The sequence below is a fragment of the Sciurus vulgaris genome (genome assembly GCF_902686455.1).
Source record: "Sciurus vulgaris genome assembly, chromosome: 15".
Lineage (NCBI taxonomy): Eukaryota > Metazoa > Chordata > Mammalia > Rodentia > Sciuridae > Sciurus > Sciurus vulgaris.
The window spans coordinates 17,809,148-17,832,224 of NC_136476.1; the positions used below are offsets into that span (position 1 = coordinate 17,809,148).

At 41.4% G+C, this 23,077-nt stretch overlaps 1 protein-coding gene across 2 annotated transcripts in view; it reads right to left on the reverse strand.

The window, feature by feature from the left end:
* MAMDC2 (MAM domain containing 2) overlaps nt 1–22,371 on the reverse strand; it is a 171,002-nt gene extending 148,631 nt beyond the window's left edge. The window contains exons 1-2 of one of the 2 annotated variants that reach the window (XM_079112666.1): nt 21,887–22,365; nt 21,433–21,546 (exon numbers count right to left, since the gene is read on the reverse strand). In XM_079112666.1, the coding sequence (XP_078968792.1) occupies nt 21,433–21,546; nt 21,887–21,920 (148 nt within the window). In that variant the 5' untranslated portion in view covers nt 21,921–22,365. Of the gene's footprint in view, nt 1–21,432; nt 21,547–21,886 lie in introns of both variants that reach the window. The other variant, XM_079112667.1, reaches the window with a different exon arrangement.
* Nucleotides 22,372–23,077: the final 706 nt, after the last annotated feature.

Here is a 23,077-nt window from a genome sequence, read left to right on the forward strand (position 1 = left end):
TGCTCAGGCTGGTAAGGAGCTGGGCTCTGGTGGGTCTTACAGGCTCAGCTCTGGTGTGACATTCCAGCTGAATCAACATCACTGTGGACAGACTGACAGCAGGGAAGGCCAAGGGCTTTAATTCTCTGATTCATCAATGAGTTTTGAATGGGAACGTTCCACTGGATTGTTAACCATACATTTAGCTCACATGAGCCACTAATTTTAAGTCCACTGACTTCACTGATTTTAAGTGCTTTTTACAGTGTCAGGATGAAGGGGAGGCAAGGGAGGTCAAGTTTAGGGCTGGAATCTGTCTTCATTTAAAATTTTGATATTTTAGTCATCATCTAATTTTTGCATTAATTTGAGTTTTTAAATTAGTGCATTAAAATATTATTCATCTTGATTACTCAGATTTTGATACTTTTAAAGTTTGTATCCAGGGCAAGTGACTCACTCGTTTACTTTAGTTGTGTCTGGTTTATTATAATCAGAGCATTTACTAAGGCTTACAGAGATTAAGAGAAAGAAGAGAGAGAAATGGATGCTGACTTCTAGAATCATAACTTGATAGGAAGAAAAAAAGATATGATCTTAAATAATGCCAAGAAAATAAAAGAGTTATTAAATAAAAAGTATAGTAGACCATTGTTTTGGACTAGGCTCTTCCACTGGGCCTCAACAGACCAGACCAAAAGTCAAAATGGAGTCACTCATGCTAAAGTTCCATGTTACCAAAATGAAACGTTGTCATCTGTCCCTCCTTTCTATCAGGTCAGGCAGACAACCAGACTTCCCATTTTCTTTAGTTTCAATAAGCCTGATGATAAAGATCCCTCTGATTTAATTCTTACCGAAATATATTCTGAAGTTAACTAGTTATTTTTCTATTGTTCTATCTCCCCGTTCCTGCTTTAACAAGGTAAATAACTTTGCTTTGCTTTGTTAGTGCAAGGGATTGAAACAGGGCCTCACACATGTTAGGTAAGCACTTAACCACAGAGCTATACCTCCAGCCCACAAGGTAAGTAACTTTGAAATGACACATCCACTTCTGGTTTTTTGCTTCTGCTTTTTTTTCAGCCTTCTCTGTTTATAAAACCAATCTCTTCTGCTCAGCCTATGGGAACACTTATTCTATTCTATGGAATGAAGCATTATCTGATTCTAGAATTGCAAATAAAATCAATTAAGAACTTTAAATCATTGTAATTTTGTCTTTTGGCAGATTGACAACCGTTTTAAGAGATTCAAAAATAGTGGCAGTGCTTTGAGAGTGATGAGGCAGGACAGATTGAGACAAGCCTTTGTTGGCTTGCCACTTCTAGCTGTGTGACATTGGCATGTCACTTAACGTTACACTTAGAGACTGGTTTCTTCCACTGGTGAAATAAAGGAATGTCGCCCACCTCACAGAGTGACTGAGTGCTAGAACAAGCTCTCATGTGGGGAGCAAGCAGGGGCCCCATAAAGGGCAGCCATTAGTCATTGTGGTTCTATTTAAGTGAGCCTGGGGAACACAGGGCTAATATCTCAGTTATGCTACTGACTGCTGCATACCTTCATAGAGAGAAGGGTATAGGAATCAACAATCTGTGAACATTTTTTACAAAGATGCATGAGAAACGTGGCCAGACACATTTGTTGTTTAGCAATTTCTTTTCAAATTGTTTCAAGAGCTTCTGTGTGATCATGATCCTAAAAGAAAAATCTATGATGATAAGGGAGAACATTTTCCACATGATCTGGAGTGTGATTACCATGATGGCTTTCTGGTACCAGTTTGGCTTATCTTAGGGGAAGAAAAGAGAATCAAGATAACTGCTTGAGTAAATCAGACACATCCTGGGGGAGGGTCTAGCCAGCTTTTTGAAAAATCACTCTAGCCAAAGATTTAGCCTTCACACACATACACCCTTTATTCATGGCTGGGCAGTATCTTAGAATTGAGTTCCTACACGTTGTATATCTTTGCTTTGTTTCAAGAATTGCTTTCAAGATTTGTCAAAAGAAGAAAATATGATCCCATTTCTTGGAGACAAATCTCGAAGGAAACACTCATTCAAATCAGCAGATGGAGGGGAGTTGGTGGCACAATAATAGCAGGACTAAAGTGTTACTGAAAAATCCATCTTTTCTGCCTACCGCTTCTGCCTAGATACACACTCGAGGGAACCATGTCACTTAACGCAGAACGCCTCCAGGATGCCCCAACTCATCTGGTATTTCTTCCATTTAACAAGTCTTAGAAACATATTGGCCTCAGTAGATTTCTAAGGCTGCATTTCCACAAGGAATACGATTTATTCATCCATTTGTCAAATATTCATTGAGTGTCTTTCAGGTGCCAGACACTAAGTTGGGCATGAGAGAATTTGTGGTGACAAAGTGAAATAGGTCCTTTGCTCCCACAGGATTTACATGTTTAACAGAATTGGTAGACAATAAGGAAATAACTAAATCAACAAGAAATACATTACAAAGCTACTGTGCTATAGAAAGAATTAAAGCCAGGTGATGAGGGAGGTCAAACCTGAGATAGGAGACTCAGGGAAGGAGGTGACATTTCAGCTGAGACTTGAACGATGGGAAAGAGACTGCCACATGACAATTGGGGGAAAGAAGGTTTCAGACCTGCCTAGGACATGGCCCTGCTGCATATCCTTACCTGTTAATATCAGTGAATCAAGCATGTATTGAGCTCCATGTCATGGACCTCAGGAGCCAGGTATTGGATGTGGCAGCGAAGCTTGACCCTTGATCTCAGCCTTGTTACTTGATGGAGCCATCAGCCATCATACTGTCTCTGGAGGAAAAAGGAAGAAACCTATCCTTCAAGGATTGATGCCAAAAATAACTAATAAGAGGTCAGAGCTTTCTTTCCATCTCTACATTATTAAAACTGACTTTGAAGAGTGGGGTGTGATATCAGTTTTGTAAAGGTATTAGGTGCTAAGATTTGGATAGGATTTGATACCCATGGATCAAGTGTTGAAATTCATCTCAGTAATGAAGTATTAAGAGGGTGGAAGCTCAATCCAGCTATGGTGTTTAGAAGGGGAGCCTTTGAGAGATGATTAGGATTAGATAAAGTCATTAGGGTGGAGCCCCTAGGGTTGAATACTGGTGGCTTTATAAGAAGATGGAGAGAGCCAGAAGACACATAACACAGGTGTAGTTCTTGTCTCTTGCCATACAACACTGCGCTGCCCCAGGACTCTGTCAGCAAGAAGGCCATCGCCAGATGTGGCCCCCCAACCTTGGACCTCTAGAACCATGAAACAAATTAAACCTCTTTTCTTTATAAAGTTACCAGCTTCAGGTTGTGATAATGGACTAATATACAAGGTTACCTGAATGAACTTGTTCTAGGCTTGGAAGAATAAGTCACAAAGGACAGGGAGCCAATGGGAGGTGGGGAAAGGGTTAGGAGACCATGCAAGATGACCTGAACAGGAAAGGAGGGAGAAAGACAAGTTTTGTTCCATAAGCTTTTATAAAGTAAATGCCTACCATCAAGAGGCCGGATACTGGACACATAATGAGAGTTGTGGCCTCCACTAGTTTGGGAGAGATGCTTGTGATAGATGAACAGCTCCCGGTAAAGGAAAGAATGTGAAGAGGTTGCTTTGGGAGGAAAGGCCATCAAAGTAGTCAACATACAAGAGTTTGGAATCCTATTTACCCGCTGAGGCCAGAAATTAAATCTTGTGTTTCTTTGGAAGCTCTTCAGCATCAGACTTAGTCCAGGCAGCCAATACCAAGACAGTGGAACAGGCACTGGCTTCAGAGAAGACAGGCACTAGGATCTGATCAGTGCTCTGACTATGTGACCTTGGGCAGGTTAAATACCCTCTCTGGGTCTCAGTGGCTGCATCTTCAAAATGGAGATAGTCACATAAGACTGTAAAAGGTTTTGAGGTTTGGAGGTAATAAGGGTATGGTGTATGCAATGTGGCAGCTAATAATCATTATTATAGGATGGTCAAGGATCTGATTGACAAGTCACTTTCCCTACTATATTATTAAAGCTCCACAAAAGCAGCTGGTCATTAAGGAACTGAGCACTCAACCAGTCAGCACAGTCTGTCAGGCTCTTGCTGCATGGATAACTACATATTGTAGAGGACCTAGATGGTAAGTGTCCTCAGTGTCAGCTGAGGCTACAAATTTGAATGAGATGAACCCCCTATATCATCATTTTCACAGATGCAACCTGAGATAAAGTAACAATTGACAACTTTATTTACATACTTCAGGGTTTGGAAGGTAGCTTAGTTGTACGGCACTTGCATAACAGCCCTGAGTTCAAATCTCAGCATTAAAAATATCATATTTATGTACTTTTCTTTCACACACCCAGTGCACCTGCCGAAAGAGAATCTTTGCTTTTTCTAGACCAGATCCTTGGCCTCATTTCCTGCTTTGGCAGAGGCTGCTGCTGATATTTGAGGCATCCTCAGAGGTGTCTCCTTAGTTACATCCCATCAGTAGTTCAAGGCCCTCCAAGAGGTCTCTTTTATCCACTGGCTTTATGCTTGCCAGTTCTCATTGAGCTCAGAACTGCCAGGACCTTCTACACATTCCTTGTCATGGTACTAATCTCAATTTATTAAATTACAGTTACTGTTCTTATATCTTATTTCTTCTACCAGAATGGCAACTCCTTAAGGAGTTACCTTTATTTCCCACATAGTTCCCATCATTTCCTAGCATAGGTAGGCAAATGTTAAATGAAAAAAAAAAAGGGGGGGGGAAGAAAAGAAAAAGCTAATGATTTTCACCTTAAAACTAGAGCCTAGCATTTATTATCTTATTGCTGTCTAAAATACATGTCCACATTCCATGGAATGAACTTTGGAAATGTTAAAACAGATTCCCTGACCACCAGTTTCTTCATCCACGAAGAGTATCTTTCTCATTGAGTTGATACAACCCTAACTCGTGCATGGAAAGTCATCGCCTACTATCAAATGAAAGGACAGGAAGACAGACTAATCTGACCCTTTGTCTTTTTTCCACAGTTAAAAGACTTTTGTTGTTCTTAGACTTGTCCTGGGTTTCCTGCTTACATCCCTACCCATTTGAGTTCAAATGTCTTTTTCCATAATCCAAGCAGGCAAATATCACATCTTACAATTTTTTTTTTTTTTTTTTTTTTTTTTTTTTTTTTTGCATAAGGGTATTTGACTCATTTTCAAAACAAGGCTATCAAGATTATAAAGACACAAGTTCTTCTGGACTTTGTCCAGAGAATGCCGGGCAGTTGTGGGGATCTTTTGAGTGGAAGACTCTCACAGGAGTTTTCCAATTAATCTCTTTAACTTGGAACCAGGCAGAAAATTCTTCTGTTGTCTCAGGGCTCTGTGCCATTTCTAAAAGGAAAAGATTGACTTAAAGTTTCCTCAAAGTTAGATTTTATTTGCTGGTGGGGCCCCTGTTATGGAAGAATTTAGGAGAAGTAATGCTCTCACATTGTTTTCTTAGTCACTCACATGATAACTCAAGTAGAAAAGTTTCTTGCTTCAAAGTGCAGTGAAAAAAAGCGATTATTACAATTGCTTATTTTGTTCACAGAGTGCAGACTGGAACTAGAAATCCTGTTATGAAATATAGCTCTGCTACCTAGGATTTCTGTGACCTCGCTCCTCACATCCCTGCTAGTAATAAAAACAGGACCCAGTTCAGTGGGTTGTTGAAAAGGTCAAATTAGTTAAGACAAATTATGAGACCAATATGTAGATAAGAGTTAGCTATCAATCACTCCACAAGGACTAACTATAGTTATAACTACTACTATTATTTTTATCACAAAGATCCTTTGATAGCCCATGACAAAGGACAGTAAGGCAACATAGCAAAATGGTTATGTTCTTAGTCTTTGGAGACAAATCTAGGTTAACATTCAGGTTTCATCAATTCCTTGCTCCATGACTTTGGGAATGTTTTAAAAACTCTAACCCCGTTTCTTTTCATGTAGAGCATCTTCCTTACTGGGTTATAATAAGAATTTGGTGACTTGATGCATATAAACCATGATGTTTGTTATCTAATAATTGCCTAATAAATGTTTGATAGAATAATTGTTATTATTCAATTTCCTACTGGGTCATCAAGTTCAATGGCAACTTGCCCATCCAGTGCTCAGGAAATGCTTGCAAACATCACATTTGTCTTTGAGTTTGTTAGCAACTCTGAAATGAGACCTAAGGATAAAAAAATAAAATAAAATAAAATATGCCAGGCATCACTCTCAACTCCCAGCTGATGGTATCTTGATGGCAAGTCATTCTACAACACACTTGGAGGCTGGTGATGGAGATTCAAAGAAGATTGAAACTCTGAATCCCTGCTGCTCACTCTCTAGGCTTGGTCCTTTGTCAAACAAGGAAAAGTTCTTAAATCATTTAAGTCTCGAATCCAGTGTCTTTTATGCATGACTCTGATTCACTGCACATTATGATGGAATGATGGTGAATACTATCTATTTTTCCAAGACCCATTAATTTTCTAAGAATTCTTAGACTACCAGGCTAATATTAGGCTCAGCGAGAGATGGCTCATAAATGTGTCCAAACTTGTTTTATGACAGGAATATGTTCACAAAAGAATGAATGACTTCCTGAAACCCAAAATGACAAATGAAAGGGGTTGATTAAAAATATAAGCCATTTTACACCCTTTTCATCTCTCAGCAGTTTTTATTGTGAGTAGCTGTGTTGGTTCAGACAAATGACTGAAGGGCTATTCTAAGGGACAGAAAAACTTTTCTTAGCAACTGAGCTGTCTACTTATAGTTGTTACACAAATAGGTCATCCTCTTCCTCTCTCAAAATTTGCTTAATAGCATTCTCGATAGGCAAGAGAGCCATTTGGATCAAGCTTGAACATGACAGAAATTAAAACATTATTGGTAATTATTGATCTGTTCTTTAAATGGAATAATTTAAAAACCTAGCCCCATAGCTATCAAAACTCTTTTTAGATTCAGTAAATCTTTTCTTCTTCTTTTTTTCTGTTTGGTATTGAGGCTTGAACTCAAGATACTTCACCACTGAGCTACATCCCATGGCGTTATTATTTATTTGAGACAGGGTCTTGATAAATTGCTTAAGGCCTAAGTTGCTAAGGCCTCAAACTTTCGATCCTCCTGCTTCAGCTTCCTGAGTCCCTAAGAGTACATGTGAGCCGCAGTACTTCAGCAATCTTTAAAGCATGCATACAAAGTAAAGAAGTCCTAGTCCCCAAGCCCAGAACTGAAAATGAAGCATGCTTCAGGCCAATACAATGCATCTTTAGATGTGTCTCCAACATCCTTTCTCTTGTATTACACAATATTCAGTACAGAACTATGTGTAGGCAACTTCAAGTATTTTATATTGACAACAAAGATAAAAGTCTGAATTGATGTATATAGTCTAGGATATATTAGGGTTTTTCAGTTTTTTCTATACTCAAACATGAGTATAGAAAGTGCACTGATCTTCAGTGTTAATTCATAAGGAAAAAATACTGAAGTTTAATTCATCAGAATTTTTTAAAAAAAGGAAAAAGTTTTCAGATTATGAAGTGCAATTTCAGATACTTCTTCCTGATTTTCAGGATTTATAATGGAAAACCAAAGGATTTCTTTCAAGAAAGTTTATACTTTAAAACTGCCTAGTACAGGATCAAAACACACTTCAGAAGAAAATTCTCCAACACCCTGCCCTATTAGCCATATTTAACAAAGTCACATAAATAAATCTGTAGAAACTTAAAACAGAAAATTTCCTAGTTATAGTTTCAGACTAGATGGTCTTCATAAAATATTGGTAGGCAAAGGAGAGAGGAGGCAGCCTCTCAGGGAAGCAGAAACATATTAAAATCATCTTCATTATAAGCATAGCCCCAAATAACACTTTGGCTCTCCTTGGCAGTAAGGCAAAAGTTTTTCAAATATGGAATGGAAATTTCTCTAAGCATCCAACTAAGTTATATATCACATTGTTGTATGGCAATATTGCCACTCTGTTAAGAGTAATAAGATGAAGAAGTACCAAAATTTTTGTCTGGTAGGATAGCCTGCTTGCAAAAACATGTTTATCTGGGTATTCTTTTAATTCTTTCACAGTAGGACTAGATGAATTTGAAATTTAGGAGTATTCCTTACAACTGCCAAAGTATTTTGGGTCAAGCTGTAAATTTTCCCTAAGTTTTTCTTCCAAGATTATGCTAAAAACTGAGAAATGAATCCTTCAAATGGTTCCAAGAGCAAATTCTAATCTGTTAAGGAAAAAAAAATGAGTAAAAATTACATTTCCCTGCCTGTACTTGATGTCTTCTCAGGTCTTACTACTGCATGGGAGATGCACTATGGTAGCTGAGGATTCAGGGGAAAAGTTAAAATGTTGGAACTTCAATATTGGCCAGAGGCTCTCTCTGCCAGTGTGTCCCCCTCCAGAAGAGCAAAGGAGCCGTCCTACTCCCTAGTGGAGGCAGACCAGGGCCAAGTGAAGTTCAAATCTTTGGAGCCAGGCAGACTTGGGTTGCTATCCCCACTCTTACACTCTCTGTGTTGCCTTGAGCATTTTAATCACTCCTGTGATTAAACTTCCTCATTATTAAGTTCTGGCAAAAATAACCTTCAAGATTATTGTGAAGGTCCAAGATAATGACAATGCATGTGTTTGACAGGCACTTTGAAATGCCATCTATAGATCACATACCTTAGCTATTGTGTGACTTTCTCTTTAGGGTTCCCTTTGCCCTTCTTACTGGTAGTTCTTCAGGCAGAAATAGAATATGTTATGTCACTCAAGTTCCTTTAGACCTGAGAGACCCTCCTGCATCTTATAAAAGATTTGTTTTTGTTTTTAGTGAGCAGCTTCTGGGACACATCGTAATTTACTGATTCAGCCAAATCTCCTAATGTCTCTGCATTTACAATAGAAATAAAATTTCATTAAAGAAAACCTTAGAAGATGGAAAGATCTCCCATGTTCATGGATAGGAAGAATTAATATTGTCAAAATGGCCATACTACCAAAAGTGCTATATAGATTCAATGCAATTCCAATTAAAATCCCAATGATGTACCTTACAGAAATAGAGCAAGCAATTATGAAATTCATCTAGAAGAATAAGAAACCCAGAATAGCTAAAGCAATCCTCAGTAGAAAGAGTGAAGCAGGGGGTATCGCAATATCAGATCTTCAACTCTATTACAAAACAATAGTAACAAAAACAGCATGGTATTGGTACCAAAATAGACAGGTAGATCAATGGTACAGAATAGAGGACACGGACACAAACCCAAATAAATACACTTTTCTCATACTAGACAAAGGGGCCAAAAATATGCAATGGAGAAAAGATAGCCTCTTCAACAAATGGTGCTGGGAAAACTGGAAAACCATATGCAACAGAATGAAATTAAACCCCTATCTCTCACCCTGCACAAAACTCAACTCACAATGGATCAAGGACCTCGGAATCAGACCAGAGACCCTGTATCTTATAGAAGAAAAAGTAGGTCCAAACCTTCAACTTATTGGCTTAGGAGCAGACTTCCTTAACAGGACTCCCATAGCACAAGAAATAAAAGCAAGAATCAACAACTGGGATAGATTCAAACTAAAAAGCTTTCTCTCAGCAAAGGAAACTATCAGTAATGTGAAGAGAGAGCCTACAGAGTGGGAGAATATCTTTGCCACTCATACTTCAGATAGAGTGCTAATTTCCAGACTCTATAAAGAACTCAAAAAACTCTACACCAAGAATACAAATAATCCAGTCAACAAATGGGCAAAGGAAATGAACAGATACTTCACAGAAGAAGATCTACAAGCAATCAACAGATATATGAAAAAATGTTCAACATCTCTAGTAATAAGAGAAATGCAAATCAAAACTACCCTAAGATTTCATCTCACCCCAATTAGAATGGCGATTATCAAGAATATAAGCAACAATAGGTGTTGGCGAGGATGTGGGGAAAAAGGTACACTCATACATTGCTGGTGGGGTTGCAAATTAGTGCAGCCACTCTGGAAAGCAGTATGGAGATTCCTCAGAAAGCTTGGAATGGAACCACCATTTGACCCAGCTATCCCACTCCTTGGCCTATACCCAAAGGACTTAAAATCAGCATACTACAGAGATACAGCCACATCAATGTTCATAGCTGCTCAATTCACTATAGCCAGATTGTGGAACCAACCTAGATGCCCTTCAGTTGATGAATGGATAAAGAAACTGTGGCATATATATAAAATGGAATATTACTCCACCATGAGGAATGACAAAATTATGGCATTCGCAGGCAAATGGATGAAATTGGAGAATATCATGCTAAGTGAGATAAGCCAATCTCAAAAAACTAAAGGACGAATGATCTCGCTGATAAGCGGATGAGGACATACGGGGGGCGGGTAGGAGGGGTTAGTGTTAGGGTTAGGGTTAGGTTTAGTGTTAGGGATAAGGAGGGTGGTAAGAATGAGGAAGAAAGGAATGTATAGAGGGAAAAGAGGGGTGGGAGGGGAGGGGGAAGGGAAAAATAACAAAATGAATCAAACAACATTGCCCTATGTAAATTTATGATTTTTAATTAAAATTAAAAAAAAAAAAGAAATAAAATTTCACACATTTTGACATTGACACTCCAGTGCCCAGGAGCCACTAAGGGGAGGGCTCTTAGGTTACATGAGCCAAAGCAATTCATATGTATTCAAGGCTTCTGAATTGCCAAAGTGGAACCTGGGACTAAGCCAGAGCCAGTGAGGAAGTCCTCCTCTATCTCCCTTCTTTGCTGGTCCTTTCCCCTTACTCTACAAACAAACTCAAGTATCCCCTTCCTAAAACAAAACAAAAACAAAAACTTCATCTCAAGTTTCTTTGTAGGTGCAGCTGGATCTTTCTTCTCATATCCAAACTGATTTGCTGAGGAATCTCCACCAACCATTTGCATTTCCCAATCACTTGTCCCATCAACGCACTCTGGTTCTGCCCTCATCATTCCACTGAAACTGCACCCATTGCATCCAACAGCAATGGCCTTTTAATTGCCAATTCCAAGGGCAAAGTTGTACTGTGCCCACCAACTCTGCTACATGGGATCCTGGTGATCATGTCCTACTATTGAAACTCCTGACTCCTTTGGCTTCTATGACCTTTAACTTTCCTAATTACCTCACACGTGCCTGATTCCTTCTGTCTCTTTCACAGCCCCATACCGCTCTATGCCTAACCTTTTTTTTTTTTTCTTGTATTTTTTTTTTAGTGCATTATAGATATACATAATGGTGGGATTTGTTATTACATGTTTGTACATGCACACTATTTAAGAATGTAATTTGGTCAATCTCATTCCCCAATATTTTCCTTTTCCCTCTCTTCCTCCCTCCCTCCCCTGGTCCCTTTCCTCTGCTCTACTGATCTCCCTTTAATTTTCAAGAGATTCCCCCATCCCATATGCCTGCCTTTCTTTTCCATTTTCCTCTATAGCTATAGCCTCCACATATGAGAGAACACATGACCCTTGGTCTTCTGAGTTTGGTTTATTTTGCTTCACATAATGTTCTCAAATTTCATCCATTTTCCTGCAAATGACATCATTTCATTTTTCTTTATAACTGCATGAAACTCCATTTTGCACCACATTTTCTTTATCCACCCACCCATTGATGCACCCCTCGCTTATGCCTGATTTTTGACTGCTCCTTTGAGAGTCTATTCTTAGCCCCTGCTGTTATCACTTTGTAAATTCTCCTCTGGTAATATCACCTCTGTTTAAAATTTTAACCATTATTTACGCCAAATGTTTCTACAGTCATAGTCCCACCCAGCCTGTACCTGACCTTCAGTTTACATCAAAGACTTACTGGAAACTTCCATCTAGATGTTTCCCAGGCAGGTCAGAACAGATATATTTTTCTACCCTAAACATGATGTGCCTCTTGAAATTGTTCCAACTTTTGGTACCACCAACCAAACAGCTGCCTAAAGTAGAAATTTAGGAGAACTTCTCCCTCTGATTATCACTTCTACCCAATCAACTGAGTTCTGCCAATTTAATCTCCTTTGTGACATTTTACTTACTCTTTCCATTTCATACCTAACACCCCTGCCCTGATTCAGGCTTTCTTCATCTCTCAGGCCTCTGGATAGTCCCCTGATTAGTGTCCCTATTGCCAAGTTCATCTCCTTCAAATTGAGCAGTCTTGCAGCTACTGAATGAACAGGTAGTCCAGCAGTGGGGTAACCAATGTCCATAGGAAGGTCATACAGAGAGTTCTTTCGGAAAGACTTTGCCTATACCTCCCATTTTTTATTCCTGCTCAAATATGACTCTCTAGATTTTTTAATAATGCTAGGAGCTAACTGATATCCTTCCAATAAATTCCTTTTATGCTTAATTTAAATGGTCAATTTATGTTGCTTGCAAAGAAATCCTTAACTAGTACACACTCGTTTAACTCTCCACCAGTATTATAGATACTGCTCTACCTAGGGCAGGGACTGGCTATGTACTCTACGGACTGCATGTGCTCTGTGGAGTTTGTTCTCAAACTACTGATGTTGTGCCTGATGGGTAATCAAATGCTTGTGGATAGAATAAATATTCTTCAGTAGCCTTTTCTGTAAAATACATGATGCTATGAAGTTATGATACGATACTTCTTATTTTACTTTATTATCTTATTCTTAGCCTCAAAATACCCTAAAACACATGTAAATTTCTTACAAAGTACAGAAAACAAATACTCTGGCAGATCTCAGTGAATGGCAACTTGATCCTCTGACTTCCTCTATGTGTCACATCCTACATAAAGACTTCTTCCTAGAGCAGGTAAGTGTTTTTCCCTGCTTTTCCCTATCAAGATGGGTACTGTTGATACCTCATACCCAAGTTCTTTAGAAACACCAGTTTTCAATGCCTAGTTCAAAGTCTAAAAATCTTTTGCCAAAAAATACTTTATAGACCAGCAGGATGGCTCTCAAGGTTGTACTGTGATTGTTTGTGATGGCAGAGGATCTAGGTATTCAGGCCACTCTGATGGGTGAATACTCTAAGAGCAATTTGTTCATTGGCCTGGCATAGATGAGGCAGACCAGGTATTAGTGAGGTGAGCCGAAATACTGTTTTGCTGTTATATCTGGACATTATAACATAAGCCTCTGAAGTCTTTGAAGTCTTACGGCAGGAAGGACTTTTAAAAACAGCCTCTTTCACTACATGGAAAAATGTCAAGCATTTTTTATTTTTGCTTTTCTATCAATTTCCACAAGAGCCTCAGAGATTAATGAAATTCACAATGTTTGTTGATATTATATTCTCTTTCTCAGGTACCATACAGGGAGGATATAATCTCGGTTCTCAAAGATGTAACACTTGATGAGGTGATGGAGTGGAGGCTCCAATAAAGAGACACAAGTAAGAATATTTACAGGGTGAAAAATGAGGAGAGTTATGGGAAGGGAGGAAAAGGAGATGTTTAATTTACCTGGGACAATCATGAAATATCTTTAAAAATACTTTTCAGTTGTCAACAGACCTTTATTTTATTTATATGTGGTGCCAAGAATCCAACTCAGTGCCTCACACGTGCCAGGCAAGCACTCTACAACTGAGCCACAACCCCAGCCCCAGTCATGGAATATTTTAAGTCAGAACTAGATCTTAAAGCCTGGGTAACATCTGTATTAGTCAGTTTCACAGTACTACAATGAAATACTCAAGACAACTAATTTTATAAAAGAGAAAAGGTTTTTTTATGCTGCAGGTTGAGAAGTTCAAGTCTAAGGTTCTGAGGCCCATTCATTTGGCCTCTGGTGAGGATGGCACATCATGGTGAAAGCAAATGCAAGAGTCAAGTGGTTACCTCTTGAACTGGAGCAGAATAGAAGAAAGCCTGGGCAAGGTCCCACAATCCCTTTCAAAAGCATGCCCCCAATGACCTAAAGACCTCTCATAAGGCTCCACCTCTCAAAGTTCCAGAGTACTTCCCCAAACACCCACTCTGGGGACTAAGCCTTTAACATACAGACCCTTGGGGGGACATAATGAAAAATTAAACCCCACAAACCATAGCAGCATTTAAAATTAGTCAGAGTGGAAAAGAATAAGAAAGTAGATAATATGGGTGTAGAGGACAGTGCAATCCGAGTAAGAGGCCAGAAAGTAAAGGGCGTGTTGAGTGAAGAGTACATTAGAGATTAAGGGGAGGGAAGAGCAGAAATATGATTTGAAGAAAATCATGAAGGACCTTAAATGGCAAGCTAAGCCATTTTCACTTTATCCTCTGGACACTGACAATCATCAAAGGATTCTTAACAAGATGACATTTCTTCTTTCTCGTCTGGAGGTGCAAGGGAGGTCATCCGAACGCATAGTCCTCAACCATGGACACATATTAGAATCAACTAGGGAGTTTGTTTATTTGTTAGTGTGTGTTTGGTTTTTAGCAATGCTAAATCTGGTCCTATTTCTGGCCAAATAAATCAGAATCTCTTGGTGTAGTAGTTGAGCAATGACTATTTTTAGAGAAACTTTTAGGTGATCTAGCCATGTTGTGAACCACTGCCTAGATCCAAATGGAGTCATTCACAACAGAAATTTCTGATTTATTCTTGCCCCTAAGCATCTGCGTGTATCACTAGCAATCTGTTCTTCAGTGTTCAGCACTACCTTCTTCCAGATAGACAGATAATTGAACACCATGAGAACCTAGGCCTGAATACATGAATACATTTATTTATAAGACAAGCTTAAGAAAAAGTGAGGAAGAGTGTTAAGATATTTGGCAGATGTGAAAAACAGGGTTGACTAGCCAGGATACATAAGACAGGTTCAAATATCTGCTGGCCCTACTTACTGCATTGTCCAAGTTTCTATTAACATAATTGGGTTTCACTCAAATTCTTCAAAATCAAATATCGTTTAATAAGAGATAGAAATGGGACTGCTCCTAGGACGACCGAGTAAAAGAGATTCTGATATTTTAAGAAACATGTTTTTTTTCATGAATATTATAAGCCAGATGCAAGCCACAAAACATTTGTAACTATAGGCTAAGAAATTTGAAGATAAATGAAAGCATAAAAATCCTATGACAAAAAAAATCACTTTTTCCTCCCAACATATTGTGATCTTGGCTGACTTCTGCAATTATGAGAAGGAAAATATCCTAAATTCTCAGGCATCTTATTGGGGATTAGGCCAGGATCTGGATAGCAACTTCCTATTCAGTAACTGTAAACTGAATAGGGAGGAACTCATACTGGGTGTTGGCCTTGATAAGAAGAGATTGACTATACAGAGTCTCCATCCAGCGGAGTCGGTCAAGGAAGAAAGAGAAGGCAGATATTGCTAGTCCATACAGTTAAGTTCCAAGTGGAGGGGTCAGATAAGAAGGCTCCAGAATTCAGACTGGCTGTCAGGGAGGCCAAGGGTTAGTTCAAGGGTTTGCATGAGAGCAGAGGGGAAGAGAGATCCCCCTTTGATGCATTCAATATATTAATACATGTAATGTTTACAATAATCTTATGAAATAGGTACTTTCATTATCTCCTTTTATAGTAGAGGAAATTGAGATACAGAGAAGTTAAATAACTTGCCCAAGGTCACACAGCTTGCAAGAACAGAGCTTGGATTCTAATTAGGGTGTCCAGCTCAGAGTTGGTGTTTACCTCTAGGCTTAAGTTATTCCTCATGAGAAGCAGCAGATTGAACCAAGCACAAAAGAAAATGCGGAAGGATATTTTCATGATTGGACAGTAGTTTCACTTATTCAATACAGTCATCCAGTCAGCAAATATTTATTGAGTACATACTGTGTACCAAGCCCTTTTCTATTGCAGGTAGGCAGGATCCCTATACAGCTCAAAGAGTGAATAGACATTACCTGGTGTGACATAAAATGTAGTGTTTTATGGGTTTGTTAGGCACAGAGCAGTGCATTTTCAGGAATCTGTGTTCTTCTATGCATCCAGAAATATAATTAACCTCTGATGTAGTTTCTAACACAATGAGGCTCCAGAGTCCAGGATGCAGTGGAGACCTTGGATATTATAGCAATGCAGAAGAAAGAACTGAGGGAGAGTCAAGGAGATTAGACCCTGCCCCTGGGATGACCCTGACTTGGTCTATGACTATGACTGGCAGCCCATCTGGCCTCTAGAGTACTCCTCTGTAAAATGAGGAGCTTGCCCAGGGTGATCTTCAAGGCTCAGTTCTAGGACTGAGGCTCCTAAGCAGAGCTGGGACAGAGCCATTGCTACTGTCAGGCCCTGCACACAATAACCATGCTCACCTTGACAGCAGTAATATCAAGGCAGCACCAGGGACTGGCATGTGATATTGCAGGAATAATGGGGCCATCTTTCAGGGAGGCACCCAAAGGACATTCCTGATGTGTCCTGGCTTCCAGCTTCTACACGATGGGAGGTACTCTTCTGCTCGGAGACCTTCAAGAGAATGGTCAGCAGAGGTAATGCAGGACCAAGCAGCCCTACAGGGGACAGGAGTTGCCCTAAGAATTTGGCAATGTCAAGATAGGATGCTGAAGCAGCCTTCCAAAGTCAGGAAAAGAGCTGTCATCAGCAGGAAGAAGGGGACTGGTCCTCCTCTCCCAGGAAGGGCCCTTGGACTCCTGGCCAGACTTTTGGCTCCAGCTGGGCCTCAAGAAATCTCAAGTGGGATTTGTCACTGTTAATAATAAGTAGCACGTGACTGAGTACAGAACTGAAACTCTGATGGCCAAGTAACCAAGAGTGTCCTTAAAGGAGAGGGAACAAGTTCGGCAACAGAAAGAGGGTATCAGAAAGAGACACACACACATGTGATTCAGGTGCACTTTACCATGACCCCCAGCCCTGTTCCTTGGTTAGGCCAAACATGACTACTTTTCAGTCTCAGATACGATCACTTGTTCCAAGATACCACCCAGATATTTCCTGTGTTAGGCAACTTCTCAAACCTTGACCTCTAGTGTAGAAAAACAAGGTAAGTCTTCTGTATTAAAAGTGCTTTAAGCAACAATAAACGTACACTCTACATTGCTGGTGGGACTAAAAATTAGTGCAACCACTATGAAAAGCAGTATGGAGATTCCTCAGAAAAGTTGGAATGGAATTACCATTTGACCCAGTTAATCCCACCCCTCAGTTTATACCCATAGGACTTAAAATCAGTATACTAAGAATGCAGTCACACCAATGTTTATAGCAACTCAATTCACAATATCCAAGCTATGGAGCCAACCTAGGTACCCTTCAACAGATGAATGGATAAAGAAAATGTGGTATATATACACAGTGGAATGTTACTCAACCTTCGAGAAGAATGAAATTATGGCATTTGCAGGTAAATGGATGGAGCTGGAGAATATCATGCTAAGTGAAATAAAGCAATCCCCCCAAACCAAAGACTGAATATTTTCTCTGATATGCAGACATTAATTCACAATAAGTGGGGCATAGCTAGGGAAGAATAGAGTTACTTTGGATTAGGTGGGGGGGTGCATGGGGAAGGGGGCATGAGAATGGGAAGGAAAGTGGAATGAATCAGACATTATTATCCTATGTGCATACATGATTACATGACCGGTATGATTCTACATCATGTACAACCAGAATGAGAAGTTATACCCCATTTATGTGTGATATGTTAAAATGCATTCTACTGTCATGTATAACTAATTAGAACCAAATTTTTAAAAAGTGCTTTGGATTTCTTTTTTACCTCCTCTTCACCTGACACATCTTGGCATCCACCTTCCTCACCCACGTGCTCAGTGTTCTGAACTTCTGTTTAAGGAGCAGCACCTGGATTTGGTTTTATCTCCCTCCTTGCTTCAGTTTTTCTATGGCTTCCTCAGAGAGTTAAGGTTAAAAGTAGTAAGCCACAATGTCCAAAAATGAGTGAAGCCAAAATCCACTCAATGACTAATGAGAACTGTGAGGCCAACTGTATGGTCTCCAAGAATCCTCAGCCAAAGGACTTCTGCCCCCACTGCTGGCATGAAGAAAATGGAATCAAAGTCTCAATTTTGCTGAGAACCATTGCTCTAAAGGAGTTTCAACATCCTCTGAACTGTGGATGAATAAGGATGATTTTTATTAAAGATAAATGAACAAATAAAGAAGATTTTTTTATAGGATCAAATAAATCCCTTATTTCCTGGATTTAATTCAAACCTAAGATTTAGAAGCAAGTTCAAATTTGAGTCTAACACAATTTCACTTCCCTTGATGAGTTAGGAAAATTTTTTTTTAAATTCTACAAAATGCACAGGGGGAAATCAAGAGAATGGAACAACCATGGGCAAAACCAGAAAGTAGACAATATTGGGCGGCAGGGCCCAGTCACCTGACCTCATATAGTCACCCTTCCCTGGGGGCACCTCCATGATGGTACCTGACCCAAGTCACCATGCCGCCTGGTCAAAACTTACCTATTTTATACCCAGTGGAGATAAAGCATGTTTCCAAATGACCGTGAAGTAGTGGACATTGGAATGTAACCAGAGATGCTTAGAGTCCTAATACTCTAGATAAACCAAAGGGACGGATGTCAGATACAATTTCAGGCAGCAGAAGAGATCCCAAGAGACAAGGAGATGATTCCAGCTACCCCCAGACATGACCCTCCTTTGATGAGATTCTAAATTGCAGACTTGTTTTTAGACTTAACTACCTTCACTACGATTTAACATTGCCTTCTCCACTATAAATGAACTTACTGACCAAGGGGAATACAGGAAGTGCCATTTATGTTCCAAGTTCTTGTGGGCAAAAGTTTCTGAAACTCATAACATTCTATGGTGGATCCAGTACACCGAGGTGAGTGAAACCTCTTTCAAAGGGTTTTTGCAGCAAGATGAAGTAAATTTGCAGAGAAGCTTGTGAACAACTAGCCAAATTTCAGCTGGAGACAATTTTATTATCTTTAATTTAGCAACCTAGAAATGGGTTTAGAAGGGAAATTCTTAGTGATAGCTTCTCAGTAGGTGACCACAGCAACTGGCACACACCTCCCTGATCCAGAGCCCACAGTGGACTGCGAGGATCTTTGAAACACTAGATCTGTAGCAACTGAAGCCTAACCTGCCAGCTCCACCCTGGAGTGGTCAGAGAATGAATGAACCTTCCTCTAGCCAAGTCAGTTGTCCCAATCCTGCGTCAGAGAGCAGGAGGGGAAGCCACAGTGCCTTCATTATACTATTAAACTGTAATCACCTTTTTCTATAAGCGTCTTCCTGTTTTCCCTGAAGAGGGACTGTTCAACTGCCACCTTGGTGCAGAGGTGCCAGTTCAGCGGAGCACTTCCTGTGGGCTTGGGAGGTGCTTGTGCTCAGCAGGTTGTGGCATGCCATGCCCACTGACCCAGAGATGGACTGGGAGGGTCCCTGTCCTGAAAGAGCCTGGGGGTGGGGGCTCAAGGGTGGTTTCTGGAGTGATACTGATTTCTGTTCTTCCGGACCATACCTGAATGAGGCAAGAGAGGAGCCTAGGACACAAGATTTAAGTTCACCCTTGGGGGTCTCACAAGTTGCTCCTGCACCCTGTTCCTGGACCTATGTAGGGCAAAAATGGATGTGTGTGTGTGTGTGTGTGTGTGTGTGTGTGTGTGTATGAGAGAGAGGGCAGGGGGACAGAACAGATATCAGGGAAGTCTGAAGTTCTCCAAGTATGGTCCCCAGAGCAGCACCTGGGTACTTGTAAGAAATTCTCAGGTCCCACTCCAGACACATTGAATCAGAAACTCAAGGAGGGGGCAGCAAGCTGTGTCTTAATATGCCCACCGGGTCATTCTGTTGCAGATGAAGTTCAAGAAGACCTGTGTTAGAGAATAATGCTCTCTCAAACCAGTCCCATGATACATGTAAGGTCATCTCTCAAAATGCTTCATATGTAACAGAACAGGAAGAGGGGTAGGGTGGTGAGATTAAAGATTCTTTCCTAACGCCTTTGGCAAGGAAGAATTCCTCTGATAATAGATCAAAAATTGCCTTTTCCCGGATATCCTCAAGTAAACTATAGTAGTCAAGGTGTGGCAAGTGTTGGGGATAAAGATTACTACTGAATTGGTCTCTTCCTATTTCTTCTCATGACTGGACAACTCAGAGTTGACCATTTTGTGACGCTATGGGACAGAGACCAGCCAATTGAATATTTGAAGGTTCAGATCCCCACCTCTGCAAAAAAATGATACTAGCATCCCTACCTGTGAGGGCCAGAGAAATTCATGTAGGCAAAGCCCTCAAAAGAACTGAGCTCTGGTGACAGTTCCTACTTCCTCACCAGGGTTCTGGGCTCCACCTTCTCCAGGGAACTAGAGTGTATGATGACAACTGAGTGGGGAGTGGGGAGAGCTGGTTTCGTTTATGGTGCCATCTTTATGATAGGAGATTGTTTTGTAGCTCAGATGGTCAAGGGCAGCAGGTTTCTACACGACCGTGATGCAAGTGACAGAGAAAAGAAAGAAGGAGGGACACTCGGTACCTGCTATTGGGTATTGGAAGCCAATTGTTTCTTTTCTATATAAATGAAGATAGGAAGACACATTTGAATTCCCCACATTTAAATTTTGTTACTGCAACACAAACAATGTGGAGTAGTGAGACCAATACCCTCCAATTGAATGACCTCAAATATTCTGTGGTGGAATTTCCTCTTTCGTCCAGTGCTGGATCATATGTAGGAGCCAGAGGAATGAAAGTCTTAGCATTGAGGTCCCAGCACAGACGTATAGGACCATTCTGGCCATTTTCCCTTTTCCTTCCTTCCTTCCTTTCTTTCTTTCTTTCTTTCTTTCTTTCTTTCTTTCTTTCTTTCTTTCTTTCTTTCTTTCTTTCTTTCTTTCTTTCTTTCTTTCTTTCTTTCTTTCTTTCTTTCTTCCTCTCTCTCTCTCTCTCTTCCTTTTTTCTTTCCTTCCTTCCTTCTTTCTTTCTTTTTTTTTTTTTTTTTTTTTTTTGCACAGTGCAGGGATGGAGCCCAAGGCCTTGAGCATGCAGGCAAATGCTCTACCACTGAGCTAAATGCCTCCAGTCCAAGTATAGGGCCATTCTGCAAAGCTGGACAAGAACTAGCCCCATCCAAATTTCCCAGTTCACAAATGTGTTAATTGAAGACCAACAAAATGGATGGCCTGCAGGAGGCACACAGCTGGCAGGTGACAATCATGAGCTGTGCCCCCCTTTTCCCTTAGGTTAAGGAGTGCTGGGGGGAGGTGCATATTCTCAGAGCTCCTACTCACAGGCCAGGTAAACAAAGGAAGCCTGCCTTATCTCTTCCTTGGCCACCCCTTGCAGTGCAGCTGAGGGTTGGAAGGAGGATCCGTGACTCACACTTTTGCTCCGGAGGGGATTTAACTCCAAGATAACATTATCCATGTGGGGGTAAGGAATAGAAGCCAACTAACAAAAGAGAAAGTTTATTTCGGGGCGCCTCTCCATGGAGCCCCCTTACCTTCCTCATTTAAAATCCATGGCTGAAACGCAAACACCGAGTCAAAGGCACAAGTACCCTCTTCAAAGGCACAGGACCCAGCAGGCAGGTCCAGGGCACCAGCAAGCTGCAGGGCTGCAGGCACAAAGCAAGTTTCAGTTCGTGCTCCCGGCGGGAAGCGCTTGTACCACCCCCAGGGGCTATATGGTAAAAGTGGAGGGGACGGCGTGCGGGAGGGGGCGGGAGAAGGATGCACTACTTCCCCCAGCACCCCGGGGGACTCTGCTACGGGACCCCACGCTCATACCCACCCCAGGCTTGGTCTGGGGAAAGAAGTTAACGGCTGCGGAGAAGGCTCGGGAGGCGCCCTCGGATGGCCCAGCCCAACACCCCGAGCCCTGTCACTAGGGTAGCAGGAGCTGGAGCGAATCGCTCGAGCGCCCCCCCCGGGGGTCTTTCCACGTCCCGGCCTTACCTTGCACCACCAGGAGGACGCCCTTTAGCAGCATGGTCGTGCTTCAGGGAGCAGGGCTGGCAAGGGATGCAGGCTGCCAACTCCCGGACGGGCTGCTGGTGGTGAAAGGGAGCGAGAGGCGGGAGCACTGTGGCCCGGGAGGGAGAAGTCCAGAGGCAAAGCTTGCTCCTGGAGCTGCCCAACTTAGCAAAGCGGGCGGAGTGGCAAACTGGAGGTGCCTGTGTGAAGAGTGTCGCGGCGCTGGGCTGCAGCTGAGGTTCAGACCGCGGCCCAGCTGGTCCCAGGCGATACCGGAGCTGCTCAGGGAGGCAACCGCACAGTTTTGAACAGCCAGCTACCGCTGGAGGAGAGAAGAGAGGTCGGCACGAGATGCCTTCGTTCAGGATTTTAAAGCTTGGGACCAGACCCCTTGCAGACACTTGGAAGGGGCAGGCCTTCCAGCAGTCACTTCGCTGGTTGGGACCAGAGGCGCCTGCCCCGCCCATCCGCGGTGGGAACCAGCTTATTTCAGGGGACAGCCTCTCTGCATCTGGCATGTCAGTCCCGATGGGTTGGCCCTAATTTTAACTTCTTCTCCCCAGAATGGAAGAGGGCGGAATTCTTTTGGGATAGCCTAGAGTAAAATTTGGAAAAGGTGGGTGGAATAAGTTTTATATCTCAGAAGTTTCCGTTTTAATGGTTCAGTATTGCTAACCCAGGAATACCCCCCACCCCCTATTTTTTAGCCAGTGGAATTTGTGGCATGCCTGGTGCTCAGCATTCCCTCCGTTCAGTGAAATGGGAACATTCCATCTCTCCAAAAAACCATGATAGATTCAGTAGAAGCTTCTAAACTGGGGTGTGAAGGATGGGGGATGTTGTTGGCTAGAGGTTACTTCTGAAGAATCTATTTGATACAAGTTTGCTTTGAGCACTAAATAGGTCTCCAAAAATAATCTCATCCACTAAAGAAGACACCCCCCCCCGCCCCCAAACTTAATCTTCCTTGTAATTTCCTGCAGGCAGTTTTGTGGCTAGGGTTCTCAAGCTTGAAGGTGCATCAGAGTCTCCTGGAGTGCCCCACCCTGATGATGCCCAATCCCATAGATCTGGAATGGGGCCCATGATTTTGCACATTCCTAACCTGTTTCCAGGTAGTGCTGCTCATGCTGCTGGTCTGGGGAGCAGCATTTTGAGGATCACTAACCAAAA